The 19039-nt window shown below is 45.0% G+C and overlaps 1 protein-coding gene across 2 annotated transcripts in view; it reads left to right on the plus strand.

Moving 5' to 3' along the window:
- The first annotated feature begins 2620 nt into the window (after nt 1-2620).
- The window catches only part of kcnd3 (potassium voltage-gated channel, Shal-related subfamily, member 3), a 345048-nt gene continuing 328629 nt past the window's right edge, over nt 2621-19039 (plus strand). For both annotated transcript variants that reach the window (XM_029723932.1, XM_029723933.1), the window contains exons 1-2: nt 2621-3229; nt 4394-5603. In XM_029723932.1, coding sequence (XP_029579792.1) covers nt 4501-5603 — 1103 coding nt within the window. In that variant the 5' untranslated portion in view covers nt 2621-3229; nt 4394-4500. The remainder of the gene's footprint in view (nt 3230-4393; nt 5604-19039) is intronic.

Consider the following 19039-nt stretch of genomic DNA (forward strand, 5'->3'; position numbering starts at 1 on the left):
TTACCATACTGTGCCAAGCACCACATTACCATACTGAGCCCAGCACCACATTACCATCCTGAGCCCAGCACCACATTACCATACTGAGCCCAGCACCACATTACCATCCTGAGCCCAGCACCACATTACCATACTGAGCCAAGCACCACATTACCATACTGAGCCCAGCACCACATTACCATACTGAGCCCAGCACAACATTACCATACTGAGCCCAGCACAACATTACCATACTGAGCACAGCACCACATTACCATTACTGAGCCCAGCACAACATTACCATACTGAGCACAGCACCACATTACCATTACTGAGCCCAGCACAACATTACCATACTGAATCACAGCACCACATTACCATACTGAATCACAGCACCACATTACCATACTGAGCCCAGCACCACATTACCATACTGAATCACAGCACCACATTACCATACTGAGCCCAGCACCACATTACCATTACTGCTATCTTCAGGACAAGAGATAGTAGAGAGATAGTCCAGTCCAAGTGTTTAGTGATATCCTTCAGGATAATGTTTCGATAACAAGATCAAGGCTTTTTGGCTTTAACTATGTTTTTATACAGCACTTCACAGTACATGTCTGTGTGTCTGTGTGTGTCTGCGTGCATGCAAACACGTGTGCATACATACGTGAGTATTTGTGTGTGTGTGTGTGCGCGCGCCGGTGCGTATGTGTGTGTATGTTGTGTAAGAGTCCTGTCCTGTTCAACGTCAGGGGGGCCTGACTGTGATTGCTGTGAGAGGTTTTCCATTGACCCTCTTTGTTTTGGAACCTTTAGTTTCATGAATAAACTGGAGGATGGAAGACACAGAGCAGATACCAGTGAATCCCACTCTCTGTGACGAGAAAGTAAACAACAGACTGCATTGCAGGACCTGGGAGTACTGTTCTCTAATTCTGCACTAGCACTGGAATTCTTACATAGACTACACTTATTTTAGATAGTTTTATATGTGATTATCGTAATATGTGTTTCTCCTTCCATAGTTGAATGCACCTGCTGTACGTCAGCTAAGTGTTTTCTAAATTACTAAAGGTAATCTCTATCATCTGGGCTGTATACAGATCTTTCCAGGCATGTGCTAAAAATACCCCCCCCCCCCCAGACATAAATCTGCTAGTTTGGTAACTCAATTTATTTAACTGATTGTGATATATCTTCAATGCTCGTATCAAATAATAATTTCATAATATAATATTCATAATCTCCTAACTCATGATATATGGCTGGCTGGCTAGTGGCTTGTGTGGGTATTTTAGTATATGGTGGTTAGCTAGAGTCTAGACAACCTGTGATGCTGCTGTCCTGACACACATGTACAACTCCCTGAAGAAGGGATGGAGTTGGGTCGGATGATCACTGATGCAGCTGCTCCTATCTATGGGTGTGTCCGAGCGGTAAACCTAACGAAGCCGACTGCAGACGGGTCAGCGAGTGAAGTCCGGGGAGGCATCTGCGACAGCCGAAGGTCGCACACTAGTGGTTTTCCAACAGCAAGGCTCAAATCAACATGGCCGTGTCAACATAGCTGCTATTGTTTAGAAAAGTTGTTTTTATTTTTTATAAATGTTGAAGTAAACTTTTCTATAACCCCATATCACACACTCACAACCTGAAAACATAACGTGTGTACATTTACGTTCTCAAATATCACTTTCATGTGTATCCCGCGTAGCTTCATGTTCATGTGGGTCAAACAAAAACACCCTAATTGGTTGACAAATAGTGCCTCACACAATGCAGGAACCAGACCAAATAGTGATTATTATGTAGGCTAAATCAAGTGTTAATCAAACGTTATGCTGCTGTGGCAGTACTGTTGATATTTAAACTAGGTAGCTTGCTACACACAGTCGACCGGTGAACGCGTCTTTCAAGCCATGCATGTTTAGATACCGGGCGCGCGCAATCTCTGTACAGTGGAGACTGGGACACATGCACAACCGAGCTCCATACAGGGCAGATCAACAGGTGCAACCAACGGATGGGGGGGGGGGGGGGGGGGGGGGGGGGGGGGCGAACTTCACGACGACTAGCAGGCAGTGGGTTCTGAACAAGAATTCGGAACCCTTTAGAGACGATGGGCAAAGGGGCATGTAGAGGGGTGTCTGTGCACGTGCCTGCTTCTATATGTCAAACCTATGATTGTTATTCTGAGAGGAGAGAATATGCCCCTGAAAATAGCTGATTAATGGCCTTGTATTATCAGGTGTAATGAGGTCCAGGCATTTATTTATGTTTCAAATGTTCCCTTAGTACTTCCATATATTTGTGTTGTTTAACAGTTCACTGCGTCATTGGAAGAAAGGCAATTATTACAAAGCCCATAGTGTGAGACTTGACTTGATTTCAGTAGCCTAGCCTATAGTATTCCCTCATCTATAGCCTTCTGATAGATGGAAATAAAAACAAAAAGAGTGATACAACCAGAGCCCATTTGAAAAACGAAACAAGTGGAAGAGGATGAAGATCAAATCATTTAAATGTTCTCTTTTTTCATCCGTGAAATTGTTAACCCTGTCCTTCTTGATGCCTCGTTCTGAGTCCCAAGGGCTATTGGTTTCCTGCCGCGGTTTTAGTCAAAAGCGGACACTGCTGCGAAGCGTTTCTCTCTTCCCGCTGTCCTCAGCTGCACACCGAGGCAAACCGACAATTTAACCGCTAGAACGAGCAGTCAGGGAAATAAATAGAAGGACTGACGGTGAAAGAGAGAGAGAGAGACAGACAGAGAGAGAGAGAGAGATAGAGAGAGAGATAAAGCAAGAGAGATGAAGCAAGACCTAGAGAGAGAGAGAAGCAGATAGGGGGCGTTTATTAGAGTGAGATAACGGAGAAAGATAATCCTACCCCTGTCCAGCACTCTAAAATGTGCTAGAACGAGAGCGGTCCTCAGTGTAGCTAACCGCTTCGCACAGCAGAGGCGGTGGAGCGAAAGCCTTGCGTCGGACTCGAGGGATTATCCCCTCTTTCTCGCAATGGAAACTGAATGAAAAACGTTAGACAGTTGTTTTAAACTCCAGTGCTTTCGCTTACAATTCTTGCCAAATCGCATCCTGCTATGTTATTCTCCTTTTATTTCAACTTCATATGTGTATTCGGAGGGATATTCTAAAAGGTAACCAACCTACGGCGCAACAGCTGCTCTACAAGTAGTTAGCCCCAGGAAAAGCTCTTATTTTTGTGGATGTAGAAATGTGCATGGGTAAGTATTACCATGAACAGAAACCTAAATGATTGATGTTTATGTAAGAATTGGTTTGGTTTGCTTCAGCAAGGCAGCATATGTATTCCTATAACACTAATGCAGCCAAATGACTGTAAAAGCTTTCGGTTTTGAGAGAACTGACAAAGTCGTAGCCCATTTTTTAGGGCTTGGTTATGTTTGCCTATATAGATGGATACATTTTTTTTCAAACAGAAATTGAGGGGCAAATACAATAATGTCAGTAGAACCTAAATTCGCGATGACAAGGTAGCCTTTTGTTTAGCCACTGGCTATTCCTCCAAAGGAAACAACGGGTTGCACACCCTTTGGAAATGTTCTGTTAGTTTTGACTCAACAGGTACTGAACAACTTGACTGCTGGCTGCACCTCAGAGCCGTCTTTAACAACGGGTTCTACTAGAATTAAGGCCACTGAATTAGAACTACGCACTGTTTTTTTAAAAACTGAAGGCTATGTCTTGGTCTGCCAAGCTGTGAAGGGAAAAATATGATTTGTTATGAATGTGAAACCTCCCATGACTTGGAAAGAGCGAGCAGGAAGATCCTGAACAATCCTATCTGGCTATTATATTTGTATCATGCACAGAAGAGCAAACGCTGTAACCCAATAGAGGGATAAAAATACATACTTTTTCCATTTCTTATATTACATCAGAGTAATTATGGGGAATGGATCTTTAAAGGATATTGCAATATGCCCTAGGTTTAAATTACACGTATCATGATCAGATTAAGATACTGTAGGGTTATGCCTATTGGAAGTAATGCACTCTTTCCAGCTAGTTGCTGTCTGTTACATGGAATTGTGTTTTCATATAATTAAGTTGGTATGCATATTTTCTGTTTTACATTTAAACTACCCTACTATTTCACCTTGACACTACTTTGTTCATTTACATTTTAAAAACAATGTCGTTTTTTAATCATAATGCATCCATTTCTCTCTCTCTCTCTCTCTCTTGCACTCACTACTCTCTCCATCATCTTCCTCTCCCTCTCTCTTCCCCTCCCACCTTTCCCCCACTGTCTCTCTCACCCCTCTCTCCCTCTGTCTCCCCCTCCCATCTTTCCTGCTGTCTCCCCCAACCCCTGCTGTCTCCCCCTCCCACCCTTCCCCTCTCTCTCACCCCCTCCCCCACAGTCTTCCTCCACCCCTGCCTCTCTCCAGATGGTGAGTGAGCTGAAGCCAAGCTGGTTGTGAAGGTGCTGGTGGACTTGTCCCTGTCCTCGCCCCAAGCCAGACTCACCATGGCGTCGGGAGTAGCGGCGTGGCTGCCCTTCGCCCGCGCTGCTGCTATTGGCTGGATGCCCGTGGCCAATATGCCCATGCCCATCGCCCCCACCGAGAAGAACAAACGCGCAGACGAGCTCATCGTCCTCAATGTTAGTGGACGCCGCTTTGAGACCTGGAGGAATACGCTAGATAGATATCCCGACACCTTACTGGGCAGTTCAGAGAAAGAGTTTTTCTACAATGAGGAGACCAAAGAGTACTTTTTTGACCGAGACGCGGACGTGTTCCGTGCTGTTCTCAACTTCTATCGCACGGGCAAGCTTCATTACCCCCGCTCTGAGTGCATCACGTCCTACGACGAAGAGCTGTCCTTCTTTGGGATCATTCCTGAGATCATCGGAGACTGCTGCTACGAAGAGTACAAGGACCGTAGGCGTGAGAACCAAGAGAGACTGATGGACGATGACGAGGACAAGAAAGATGCCAAGCTTCCCAATATGACGTTCAGAGAGACCATGTGGAGGGCCTTCGAGAACCCCCACACCTCCACCATGGCCCTGGTGTTCTACTACGTCACCGGCTTCTTCATCGCCATCTCAGTCCTCACCAACGTGGTGGAGACGGTGCCTTGCGGTGCCACCCCTAACACCAAAGAGGTGACGTGCGGCGATCGCTACACCGTAGCCTTCTTCTGCATGGACACGGCCTGCGTCCTCATCTTCACAGTAGAGTACCTCATGAGACTGTTTGCTGCGCCAAGCCGCTACCGCTTCATGCGTAGCGTGATGAGCATCATCGACGTGGTGGCCATCTTGCCCTACTACATTGGCTTGGTGATGACAGACAACGAGGACGTGAGCGGGGCCTTCGTGACGCTCCGGGTCTTCCGGGTCTTCCGTATCTTCAAGTTCTCCCGCCACTCTCAAGGGCTGCGCATCCTGGGGTACACGCTGAAGAGCTGCGCCTCAGAACTGGGCTTCCTCCTCTTCTCCCTCACCATGGCCATTATCATCTTCGCTACCGTTATGTTCTACGCCGAGAAAGGTTCCACGTCGAGCAAGTTCACCAGCATCCCAGCCTCATTCTGGTACACCATCGTTACTATGACGACACTTGGGTAAGGGGAGAAACATCTGTTTTTGTGCATGTGCGTGTTGTCTGTTTATCTTTCTGTTTTGCAAGTCTGACGACTGTTCACTAGACCTGCTATGTGTACTCTTTATCTGTGCTGGAAATGGATGGATGGATTTCACCTAGACAACACAACACAAAGCAGGCAGGGGTAATACGTCCTGTCTGTCCATGCCATGTTAGTAACGTCACTGCCATGAATACAGGGGAATATTGTACCTCATGATGGATCCAGAACATTGGCACAAAGGCACTCTGTCATACTGTTCCAAATGTTGTCCGCTGTGTATCTCCTCATCGAACAGAGAGAGTGGCAGTGGAGATGTCCTGTTCTTTTACAGTAATGCCTCTGCCACGCTACTGTCTGCTCTTTACACACTACCTGTGGGAGAGAACCCAGAGGACTGCTGAGGGGAGAGAGAGGGGGGAGGAGTGAGGGAAAGAGGGAGGAAGGATATGAGAGAGAGAGAGAGAGGGAGGGATAGAGATTAGAGATAGGAGAGAGACTGATATTGAAGTGGATGGAAAAAGTGGAAAAGGTACAGTAGAGTAGGGTTGGGCGATATTACAATAGCATCGCCTATCAATGATGATTGACAGCCATCGTCGATGGTGACGACATCGTGATGTGAACTTGACTGGCACCGCGCATTATGGCAGCACATAAGTGACATTCTGAGTAATAAGCCTATTCCTATTTGCTGTAGCCTATTTCAATAAATATGTTATATACACAACGCAAGAGAGGAATGTAGGCCAGACAGAGCGGAGCATTTCACCAAATCACCACAAAATGTCCAGTCAGAAAATATTGTTAATCTCTCTCTCTCTGTCAGATGCATGGGCCTTGGGCTATAGCTTAAACATATTATTTTGTTTTTATTATGGACACTGTTTAACTATCTTATGTCTAGCTGTTAAAAAAAACGTAGCCTACAGTGCATCGGAAAGTATTCAGACCCCTTCACTTTTTCCACATTTTGTTATGTTACAGCCTTATTCTATAATTGATTAAATCGTTTTTTCCCCTCATCAATCTACACACAGTACCCCATAATGACAAAGCAAAAACAGGTTTTTAAAAATGTTTGCAAATGTATTCAAATGAAAAACTGCAATATTACTTTGTTGAATTACCTTTGGCAGCAATTACAGCCTTGAGTCTACTTGGGTATGACGCTACAAGCTTGGCACACCTGTATTTGGGGAGTTTCTCCCATTGTTCTTTGCAGATCCTCTCAAGCTCTGTCAGGTTGCATGGGGAGCGTCGTTGCACAGCTATTTTCAGGTCTCTCCAGAGATGTTCGATTGGGTTCAAGTCCGGGCTCTGGCTGGGCCACTCAAGGACATTCAGAGACTTGCTCCGAAGCCACTCCTGTGTTGTCTTGGCTGTGTGCTTACGGTCTTTGTCCTGTTGGAAGGTGACCCTTTGCCCCAGTCTCAGGTCCTGAGTGCTCTGGAGCAGGTTTTCATCAAGGATCTCTCTGTACTTTGCTCAGTTCATCTTTCCCTCGATCCTGACTAGTCTCCTAGTCCCTGCCACTGAAAAACATCCCTACAGCATGATGCTGCCACCACCATGCTTTACCGTATTAACCAGGTGATGAGCGGTCCCTGGTTTCCTCCAGACGTGAAGCTTGGTATTCAGTCCAAAGCGTTCAATCTTGGTTTCATCAGACCAGAGAATTTTGTTTCTCATGGTCTGAGAGTCTTTTAGGTGCCTTTTGGCAAACTCCAAGCTGGCTGTCATGTGCCTTTTACTGAGGAGTGGCATCCATCTGGACACTCTACCATAAAGGCCTGATTGGTGGTGCTGCAGAGATTGTTGTCCTTCTGGAAGGTTCTCCCATCTCCACAGAGGAACTCTGGAGCTCTGTCAAAGTGACCACCGGGTTCTTGCTCACCTCCCTGACCAAGGCCCTTCTCCCCCGATTGCTCAGTTTGGCCGGGCAGCCAGCTCTAGGAAGAATGATGGAGGCCACTGGGTTCTTGGGGACCTTAAATGCAGCAGAACATTTTTGGTACCCTTCCCCAGATCTGTGCCTCAACACAATCCTGTCTCGGACCTCTACAAACAATTCCTTCGACCTCATGGCTTGGTTTTTGCTCTAACATTCACTGTCAACTGTGGGACCTTATATAGACAGGTGTCTGCCTTTCCAAATCATCTCCAATCAATTGAATTTACCACAGGTGGACTCCAATCAAGTTGTACAGTAGAAACACCTCAAGGCTGATCAATGGAAACAGAATACACCTGAGCTCAATTTCGAGTCTCATAGCAAAGGGTCTGAATACTTATGTAAATAAGGTATTTCAGTTTTTTTTATTTTATAAATTTGCTAAAATTCTAAAAACCTGATTTTGCTTTGTAATTATGGGTTATTGTGTGTAGATTGGTGAGGGGGAAAAAATAATGGAATTCATTTTAGAATAAGGCTGTAACGTAAAAGAATGTGGAAAAAGTGAAGGGGTCTGAATACTTTCGGAATGCACTGTATATATTAGCTTCTCTCTCCATTCAATAGAAATATTACTTTGGGCTATAGGTTACGCTTTCATCATTTTATGCATGTTTTTCTCCCGATCCAGCAATGAATCTAACAGCGTTCCATATCAATAAGTTGTTTGAATAGCCTAAACCATTTGTCAGGGGACTAATAATGAGAGCGAAGAAACAATATCTGAAGCTTATAGTAAAATCAAATGATAAGTTGAATCAAGTTTAAGCTGATTAAGAAAGAAATGATCCATGCAGGCCGAGATAATGCCTCCATGCGAGTTTGAAAACCAAATGGCCAATAACCAATTCTCCTACTAGGCTGATTGTAAAAGCTTTAATACAAAGTTAAAGTTATGAACAGTAGTCTATCTTATTTCCCAAACATTCTAGCCTAACAAACTGTCCTAAAGTTGCCGCTTTCAAAAATAGCAAGAATGAAAAACTAGCCCTGCCTAGACATAGGCTGTTCAAAATCGCAGCAATATAAACAATATTATTTATTTACTGTTATTTTATGAGGCAAATAAATCATTGACCAGTTCTGAAGATGGTAGGTAGACTGCTTCTATCCAGCCCATGATGTATGACCTAACTCACTACGTTAAGACAGCCCGTTCTTCATCAGACTTTCACTGCTTCAACGGTCGCTGATCCAACGGTCGTCTTTCCAATGGTTACTGCTCCAACAGTCGCTAATGGCCGCTGCTCCAATGGTCACTAACAGTCGCTGCTCCAACGGTCGCTGCTCCAACGGTTGCTAACGGTCGCTAACGGTCGCTGAGTCGCTCTGGATAAGAGCGTCTGCTAAATGACTTAAATGTAAATGTAAATGATCCAACAGTCACTGCTCCAACGGTTGTTAACGGTCGCTGCTCCAATGGTCGCTGCTCCAACGGTCGCTGCTCCAACGGTCACTGCTCCAACGGTCGCTGCTCCAACGGTCGCTGATCCAACAGTCACTGCTCCAACGGTTGCTAACGGTCGCTGCTCCAACGGTCGCTGCTCCAACGGTCGCTGCTCCAACGGTCGCTGCTCCAACGGTCGCTGCTCCAACGGTCGCTGCTCCAACGGTCGCTGCTCCAACGGTCGCTGCTCCAACGGTCGCTGCTCCAACGGTCGCTGCTCCAACGGTCGCTACTCCAATGGTTGCCAATGGTCGCTGATCCAACAGTCACTGCTCCAACGGTTGCTAACGGTCGCTGCTCCAACGGTCGCTGCTCCAACGGTCGCTGCTCCAACGGTCGCTGCTCCAACGGTCGCTGCTCCAACGGTCGCTGCTCCAACGGTCGCTGCTCCAACGGTCGCTGCTCCAACGGTCGCTGCTCCAACGGTCGCTGCTCCAACGGTCGCTGCTCCAACGGTCGCTGCTCCAACGGTCGCTACTCCAATGGTTGCCAATGGTCGCTGATCCAACAGTCACTGCTCCAACGGTTGCTAACGGTCGCTGCTCCAACGGTTGCTGCTCCAACGGTTGCTAACGGTCGCTGATCCAACGGTCGCTGCTCCAACGGTTGCTAACGGTCGCTGCTCCAACGGTCGCTGCTCCAACGGTCGCTGCTCCAACGGTCGCTGCTCCAACGGTCGCTGCTCCAACGGTCGCTGCTCCAACGGTCGCTGCTCCAACGGTCGCTGCTCCAACGGTCGCTGCTCCAACAGTTGCTAACGGTTACTGATCCAACGGTCGCTGCTCCAACGGTCGCTGCTCCAACGGTCGCTGCTCCAACGGTCGCTGCTCCAACAGTTGCTAACGGTCGCTGATCCAACGGTCGCTGCTCCAATGGTTGCCAATGGTCGCTGATCCAACGGTCACTGCTCCAACGGTTGCCAACGGTCGCTGCTCCAACGGTCGCTGATCCAACGGTCGCTGCTCCAATGGTTGCCAATGGTCGCTGATCCAACGGTCGCTGCTCCAACGGTTGCTAATGGTTGCTGCTCCAACGGTCGCTGCTCCAATGGTTGCCAATGGTCGCTGATCCAACAGTCACTGCTCCAACGGTTGCTAACGGTCGCTGCTCCAACGGTCGCTGCTCCAACGGTCGCTGCTCCAACGGTCGCTGCTCCAACGGTCGCTGCTCCAACGGTCGCTGCTCCAACGGTCGAGCAGCAAGTTTCTTTACTTTCTTAAAACAAAATTGTTGGGGGGTTTTATGGGTACATAATCACGATAGAATAAAGGTTGACATCGCCCAAACCCTAATGTAGAGCGGATAGAGCTAAGTACAGAGAAGACAGAGGACATAGATGAGGGACCAGTGCTCCCCTTACTGGATATATACCTGCTCTGAGGTCAGTATAAACATTCAGGCCAGACTAACACCATATACATCAAACTAATCTCTGATTTGTCTTTTCAGTCCACCCCTTTATGTTCTATGATTGTGTTCCTTTTCCTTTTGTCTCTCTCCTGAGCATCATGCCTGATAAGAGATTCATGAGTCTGCCTTGAAAAGTAAGAGCTCTACTCCTCAACAGCCTTCAACTGTGAAGGGCCTAAGACACCCCCCGCTGTCCCTTTGAGGTCAGGCCCTCCCCCCCCTCCCCAGATAGAATATGAACACATCATAAACCATGGCAGAAATGTTAAAATAGCATGAGATTAGCTATAAAACTGGAAATTTGCTCAGACTTTGCCCCCCCCCCCCGCGAAACTGTGATACACTACTGAGGGAGTGGATCAATTATTAGCACTCGTTAACATCCCATAGATATAATTATTGTTATTAAAAGCAATCATAAAATGCAGGGATGTTTCAATTTGCTTATTAAACCTAAAGCTTTGGTGTAGAAAGAAATGATTTTATAAAAAAAAAAGCATAAATTGACTATGAGTAAGTTTCAAGAGATGGTGGACATGTTGATGCATTCATTTGGGAGCTCTCCACGTGTGGCTTTGATCATTTTTGTTGTTGTTTACTATTCATGCTGTTTTCTTCGGACACACACCAGGGTTGGGCGATATTACCATAGTATCGTCGATGGTGACGACATCGTGATGGGACAGACGATGGTTTAACCCATTTGAACTTGACTAGCGCACTGCACGAGAGTCGGGCAGCGCACAAGTGACATTCTGAGTAATTAGCCTAGTCCTATTTACTATAGTCTATTTCAATAAATAAGTTATATACAGAACACAAGAGAGGAATGTAGGCCAGACAGTGCGGAAAATCCCACCAAAGCAGAATGCCCAGAAAGAAAATATTGTTTTTCTCTCTCTCTCTCTCTCTCTCTCTCTCTCTCGCTCCAAAAAAGTCTTAAACAAATCAAAATATATTTTATATATTAGGTTCTTCAAAGTAGCCACCCTTTGCCTTGATGACAGCTTTGCACACTCTTGGCATTCTCTCAACCAACTTCATGAGAAATGCTTTTCCAACATTCTTGAAGGTGTTCCCACATATGCTGAGCACTTGTTGGCTGCTTTTCCTTCACTCTGCGGTCTAACTCATCCAAAACCATCTCAATTGGGTTGAGGTCGGGTGATTGTGCAGGCCAGGTCATCTGATGCAGCACCATCACTCTCCTTCTTGGTCAAATAGCCCTTACACAGCCTGAATGTGTGTTTTGGTCATTGTCCTGTTGAAAAGCAAATGACAGTCCGACTAAGCGCAAACCAGATGGCATGGCGTATCGCAGCAGAATCCGTTCATCTACTCTGCGTCTCACAAAGACACGACGGTTGGAACCAAAAATCCCCAATTTTGACTCATCAGACCAAATGACAAAATCATGTCCATTGCTTGTGTTTCTTGGCCCAAGCATGTCTCTTCTTCTTATTAGTGTTCTTTAATAGTTGTTTCTTTGCAGAAATTCAACCATTAAGGCCTGATTCACACAGTCTCCTCTGAACAGTTGATGTTGAGATGTGTCTGTTACTTGAACTCTGTAAAGCATTTATTTGGGCTGCAATCTGAGGTGCAGTTAACTCTAATGAACTTATCCTCTGAGGCAGAGGTAATTCTGGGCCTTCCTTTCCTGTGTCGGTCCTCATGAGAGCCAGTTTCATCATAGCACTTGATGGTTTTTGCGACTTTCAAAGTTCTTAAAATTTTCCGGATTAACTAACGTTCATGTCTTAAAGTAATGATGGACTGTCGTTTCTCTTTGCTTATTTGAGCTTTTCTTGTCATAATATGGACTTGGTCTTTTACCAAATAGGGCTATCTTCTGTATACCACCCCTACCTTGTCACAACACACACAACTGTTTGGCTCAAACGCATAAGAAGGAAAGAAATTCCTAAAATTTACTTTTAACAAGGCACACCTGTTAATTGAAATGCATTCCAGGTGACTACCTCAACCGCTGGTTGAGAGAATGCTAAGAGACCAGGCCTCCATAATCACCCGAACTCAACCCAATTGAGATGGTTTGGGATAAGTTAGACCGCAGAGTGGAGGAAAAGCAGCCAACAAGTGCTCAGCATATGTGGGAACTCCTTCAAGACTGTTGGAAAGCACTCCAGGTGAAGCTGGTTGAGAGAATGCCAAGCATGTGCAAAGCTGTCATCAAGGCAAAGGGTGGCTACTTTGAAGAAACTCAAACAAATCAAAATAGATTTTATATTTAAAACTTTTTTGGTTACTACGTGATTCCATATGTGTTATTTCACAGTTTTGATGTCCTCACTATTATTCTACAATGTAAAAAATAGTAAAAATAAAGAAAAACCCTTTTGACTGGTACTGTATACAGTTGAAGTCGGAAGTTTACATACACCTTAGCCAAATACATTTAAACTCAGTTTTTCACAATTCCTGACATTTAATCCTAGTAAAAATTCCCTGTCTTAGGTCAATTAGGATCACCACTTTATTTTAAGAATGTGAAATGTCAGAATAATAGTAGAGAGAATGATTTATTTCAGCTTGTATTTCTTTCATCACATTCCCAGTGGGTCAGAAGTTTACATACACTCAATTAGTATTTGGTAGCTTTGCCTTTAAATTGTTTAAAGTGGTTCAAACGTTTTGGGTAGCCTTCCACAAGCTTCCCACAATAAGTTGGGTGAATTTTGGCCCATTCCTCCTGACAGAGCTGGTGTAACTGAGTCAGGTTTGTAGGCCTCCTTGCTCGCACACACTTGTTCAGTTCTGCCCACAAATTTTCTATAGGATTGAGGTCAGGGCTTTGTGATGGCCACTCCAATACCTTCACTTTGTTGTTCTTAAGCCATTTTGCCACAACTTTGGAAGCATGCTTGGGGTTGTTGTCTATTTGGAAGACCCCTTTGTGACCAATCTTTAATTTCCTGACTGATGTCTTGAGATGTTGCTTCAATAAATACACTTAATTTCCCTTCCTCATGATGCCATCTATTTTGTTAAGTGCACCAGTCCCTCCTGCAGCAAAGCACCCCCACAACATGATGCTGCCACCCCCATGCTTCACGGTTGGGATGGTGTTCTTCGGCTTGCAAGCCTCCCCCTTTTTCCTCCAAACATAACAATGGTCATTATGGCCAAACAGTTCTATTTGTGTTTCGTCAGACCAGAGGACATTTCTCCAAAAAGTACGATCTTTGTCCACATGTGCAGTTGCAAACCGTAGTCTGGCTTTTTCATGGAGGTTTTGGAGCAGTGGCTTCTTCCTTGCTGAGCTGCCTTTCAGGTTATGTCGATATAGGACTCGTTTTACTGTGGATATAGATACTTTTGTACCTGTTTCCTCCAGCATCTTCACAGGGTCCTTTGCTGTTGTTCTGGGATTGATTTGCAGTTTTTGCACCAAAGTACGTTCATCTCTAGGATACAGAACGCGTCTCCTTCCTGAGCAGTATGATGGCTGAGTGGTCCCATGGTGTTTATACTTGCATACTATTGTTTGTACAGTTGAACGTGGTACCTTCAGGCGTTTGGAAATTGCTCCCAAGGATGAACCAGACTTGTGGAGGTCTACAATTTTTTTTTGAGTTCTTGGCTGATTTCTTTTGATTTCCATGATGTCAAGCAAAGAAGCACTGAGTTTGAAGGTAGGCCTTGAAATACATCCACAGGTACACCTCCAATTGACTCAAATGATGTCAATTAGCCTATCAGAAACTTCTAAAGCCATGACATCATTTTCTGGAATTTTCCAAGCTGTTTAAAGGCACAATCAACTTAGTGTATGTAAACTTCTGACCCACTGGAATTGTGATACAGTGAAATATAAGTGAAATAATCTGTCTGTAAAAATTGTTGGAAAAATGACTTGTGTCATGCACAAAGTAGATGTCCTAACCGACTTGCCAAAACGATTTGTTAACAAGAAATGTGTGTAGTTGTTGAAAAACGAGTTTTAATGACTCCAACCTAAGTTTATGTAAACTTCCGACTTCAACTGTATAGACAGTATACATATATGAGATACTCAAGGTCCAAGCAGCTGTTTTTATCTCAATATCAAATAATTTTGGGGTAACAATGAAATATGTCATAGTGTGGAAATATATATAAAACACAGGAAATCGCATTTTTGACTGCACTGGGCTTTTAAGCTCATTAAAAAAAAAGATCCCTCCATGCTAGGTTGAAAAGGAAATGGCCAATCCTCCTACTAGACCTTTCAGAAAAGCTTTAAGACGGTAACAGTTATGAACAGTAGATTATTTCCCAAATATTCAGATAGCCTAAGAAGGGATTTTCTTAAAGTTGCCGCTTTCAAAAAGTACAAAAATGCAAGTCGGATCCTGTAGGCCTAGCCATAGGCTATTCTCAATCACATCTTTATGACAGATTGAACAGACACTATTAACAGAGGAGGATGAGGCAATTGAAGCAATTATTATCCAGTTCTGAAGACGGTAGATTTTGCTTCTATCCAGCCAATGATTTTTCCTAACTCACTACAGTAAGACAGCCCGTTCCTCATCGGTTAACCGTCACCTTGCTCCGTCGTGGGCCACACAGACACAGACATACACACACCTGTTCCATGCTGAAGCACCACCAGAAAGGAATATTAGAAAAGATTTGCCTGCACTTAGTCTCTTCCCAGGCTATCAGCAACATTATCTTTCGTCATGTTTCGTCTTATTCATCCATGCAATATTTAAAAAAATAATAATTCCACACACACACGTAAATGTTTTATGAGTAAATATCACGATAGGACAAAGGTTGGCATCGCATAACCCTAACACACACACACACACGGGCCTGTCGCAGTGCCACTGCCGCCCATTAGGCCAGATAATGATGTGTGTGTTTAGGCCAGTATGAGCGAGTGTGAGAGTGTGTTTGAGTCAATGTGTGAGTCAGACTGAGGGAGAGGCTGACAAATTGTTCTGTCCTCTTAAATTTCACAGCCATAGACAAGAGCACTAGACAGACCCAGACAGACCTTGTCAAAGCCATAGACAGAGCCACATAGACAGGTAGCCATAGACATGCCACAGACAGAGAGCCATAGACAGAACCATCGACATGCCACAGACATGCCACAGACATGCCACAGACATGCCACAGACAGAGAGCCATAGACAGAGCCACAGAGGTGATAAAGGGGTAGCAGGAACTCATTGGTTGGGTTTGGAGCTCCTGCCAACCTCCCATAAGACAGCCAGTCATCCCCTGTCACTCACGCTGACACTCTTGTCATTGAGGATATGCTGTTAGCAGGGTTGTACTGTAGCCACTGTCACAGAGTGGATTTGCTGTTATCCCACCATGCGGAGTTATCCCACCATGCGGAGTTATTCCACCATGCGGAGTTATTCCACCATGCGGAGTTATCCCACCATGCAGAGTTATCCCACCATGCAGAGTTATCCCACCAGGCAGTTATCCCACCAGGCAGTTATCCCACCATGCAGTTATCCCACCATGCGGAGTTATCCCACCATGCGGAGTTATCCCACCATGCGGAGTTATCCCACCATGCGGAGTTATCCCACCATGCGGAGTTATCCCACCATGCGGAGTTATCCCACCATACGGAGTTATCCCACCATACGGAGTTATCCCACCATACAGAGTTATCCCACCATACAGAGTTATCCCACCATGCAGTTATCCCACCATACGGAGTTATCCCACCATACGGAGTTATCCCACCATGCGGAGTTATCCCACCATGCAGAGTTATCCCACCATGCGGAGTTAACCCACCATACAGAGTTATCCCACCATACAGAGTTATCCCACCATGCAGAGTTATCCCACCATTTACATTTACATTACATTTTAGTCATTTAGCAGACGCTCTTATCCAGAGTGACTTACAGTAGTGAATGCATACATTTCATTTTCATTTCATACATTTATTTTTTCTTCGTACTTGGCCCCCCGTGGGAATCGAACCCACAACCCTGGTGTTGCAAACACCATGCTCTACCAACTGAGCTACGGGGAAGGCTATGCAGAGTTATCCCACCATGCGGAGTTATCCCACCATGCGGAGTTATCCCACCATGCGGAGTTATCCCACCATGCGGAGTTATCCCACCATGCAGTTATCCCACCATGCAGTTATCCCACCATGTGGAGTTATCCCACCATGCAGTTATCCCACCATGTGGAGTTATCCCACCATGCGGAGTTATCCCACCATGCGGAGTTATCCCACCATGCGGAGTTATCCCACCATGCGGAGTTATCCCACCATGCAGAGTTATCCCACCAGGCAGTTATCCCACCATGCAGAGTTATCCCACCATGCAGAGTTATCCCACCAGGCAGTTATCCCACCAAGCAGAGTAATCCTACCAAGCAGAGGTATCCTACTAAGCAGAGTAATCCTACTAAGCAGAGGTATCCTACTAAGCAGAGGTATCCTACTAAGCAGAGTAATCCTACCAAGCAGAGTAATCCTACCAAGCAGAGTAATCCTACTAAGCAGAGTAATCCTACCAAGCAGAGTTATCCTACTAAGCAGAGTAATCCTACTAAGCAGAGTTATGCTACCAAGCAGAGTTATCCTACCAAGCAAAATAATTCTACTAAGCAGATTTATCCTACCAAGCAGAGTTATCCTACTAAGCAGAGTTATCCTACTAAGCAGAGTAATCCTACTAAGTAGAGTAATCCTACCAAGCAGAGGTATCCTACTAAACAGAGTAATCCTACCAAGCAGAGTTATCCTACTAAGCAGAGTTATCCTACTAAGCAGAGTTATCCTACTAAGCAGAGTAATCCTACCAAGCAGAGTAATCCTACTAAGCAGAGTAATCCTACTAAGCAGAGTTATCCTACTAAGCAGAGTAATCCTACTAAGCAGAGTTATCCTACTAAGCAGAGTAATCCTACCAAGCAGAGGTATCCTACTAAACAGAGTAATCCTACCAAGCAGAGTTATCCTACTAAGCAGAGTTATCCTACTAAGCAGAGTAATCCTACCAAGCAGAGTAATCCTACCAAGCAGAGTTATCCTACTAAGCAGAGTAATCCTACCAAGCAGAGTAATCCTACTAAGCAGAGTAATCCTACTAAGCAGAGTAATCCTACTAAGCAGAGTTATCCTACTAAGCAGAGTAATCCTACTAAGTAGAGTAATCCTACCAAGCAGAGGTATCCTACTAAGCAGAGTAATCCTACTAAGCAGAGTAATCCTACTAAGCAGAGTTATCCTACTAAGCAGAGTTATCCTACTAAGCAGAGTTATCCTACTAAGCAGAGTTATCCTACTAAGCAGAGTAATCCTACTAAGTAGAGTAATCCTACCAAGCAGAGGTATCCTACTAAGCAGAGTAATCCTACTAAGCAGAGTTATCCTACTAAGCAGAGTTATCCTACTAAGCAGAGTTATCCTACTAAGCAGAGTAATCCTACCAAGCAGAGTAATCCTACTAAGCAGAGTTATCCTACTAAGCAGAGTAATCCTACTAAGCAGAGTTATCCTACTAAGCAAAGACATCAGAACAACATACAGTTGTGGGTTGAGCTTTAGTTCAGTGGGCTAATGTGGCCTTGGAACCCAACCCGGTTACTTCCACAATGTTACCTTAGATGTACCTCAGGGATGCCTGGCCTGCAATCCGTGTGAGCTGTACTCTAATGACAGGTCACAATGTTGTTGGCTCATCTCCTGAGTGAGACCTGAGATGCAGGTTGTGCTCTTCTGTTGCTGTGTGTGTGTGTGTGTGTGTGTGTGTGTGGGTGTGTGTGTGTGTGTGTGTGTGTGTGTGTGTGTGTGTGTGTGTGTGTGTGTGTGTGTGTGTGTGTGTGTGTGTGTGTGAGCGTATGCATGTGTGGAAGGGGGATTAGGGTTTTAGGGTTAGGTGTCTATGATTGTGAGTGCACAAAAGCGATTAGGGGTAGGTGCATACGCTAGGACATTGTCTAATGTAGGTTACACGCTCGAGGCATTTACCAAATAGAATACCACTCTAACTAATCAGAAATCTCATTTGGTTGTTTGAAGGTACTCACATAACTACAGTAGCCTATAGTACTGGATATTGAGTGTAGCAGAATCAGTTATGCTGTATATTGTCATAAAGAATAGTTCTATCTATTTCTCCACCTATTAATCAGGGAGTGAAAACTCAGTTTTGCTCCCATTTATGTTCATTTGGTTGATTGAGAGGAAAACTAGTTCATGCAGACATTGTTTTTTATTTTGTCTTCTTCTCTTCCATGCGCAGCTTGTCTCGTAGCTCCAGGGCACAGTGGAGTGTTGTTCACAGCTCTGCTCTGTTCTGCTCTGTTCCAACTGACTCTCATATCATCTGCTCTCCCATATTTCATTTACTGCTCACTTGTTGCTGGTCATGCCCCTGTGTTTTCTCTCATTTCTCTCTCTCTCTCTCTCTCTCTTTCTCTCTCTCTCTCGCTCTCTTTCTGTCTCTCTCTCTCTCTCTCTTTCTCTCTTTCTCTCTCTCTCTCTTTTTCTTTCTCTTTTTTCTCTCTCTTTTTTTCTCTCTCTCTCTCTCGCTCTCTCTCTCTCTCTCTCTCTCTCTCTCTCTCTCTCTCTCTCTCTCCTCTCCTCTCCTCCTCTCC

This window comes from Salmo trutta, chromosome 30 (assembly GCF_901001165.1).
Source record: "Salmo trutta chromosome 30, fSalTru1.1, whole genome shotgun sequence".
NCBI lineage: Eukaryota > Metazoa > Chordata > Actinopteri > Salmoniformes > Salmonidae > Salmo > Salmo trutta.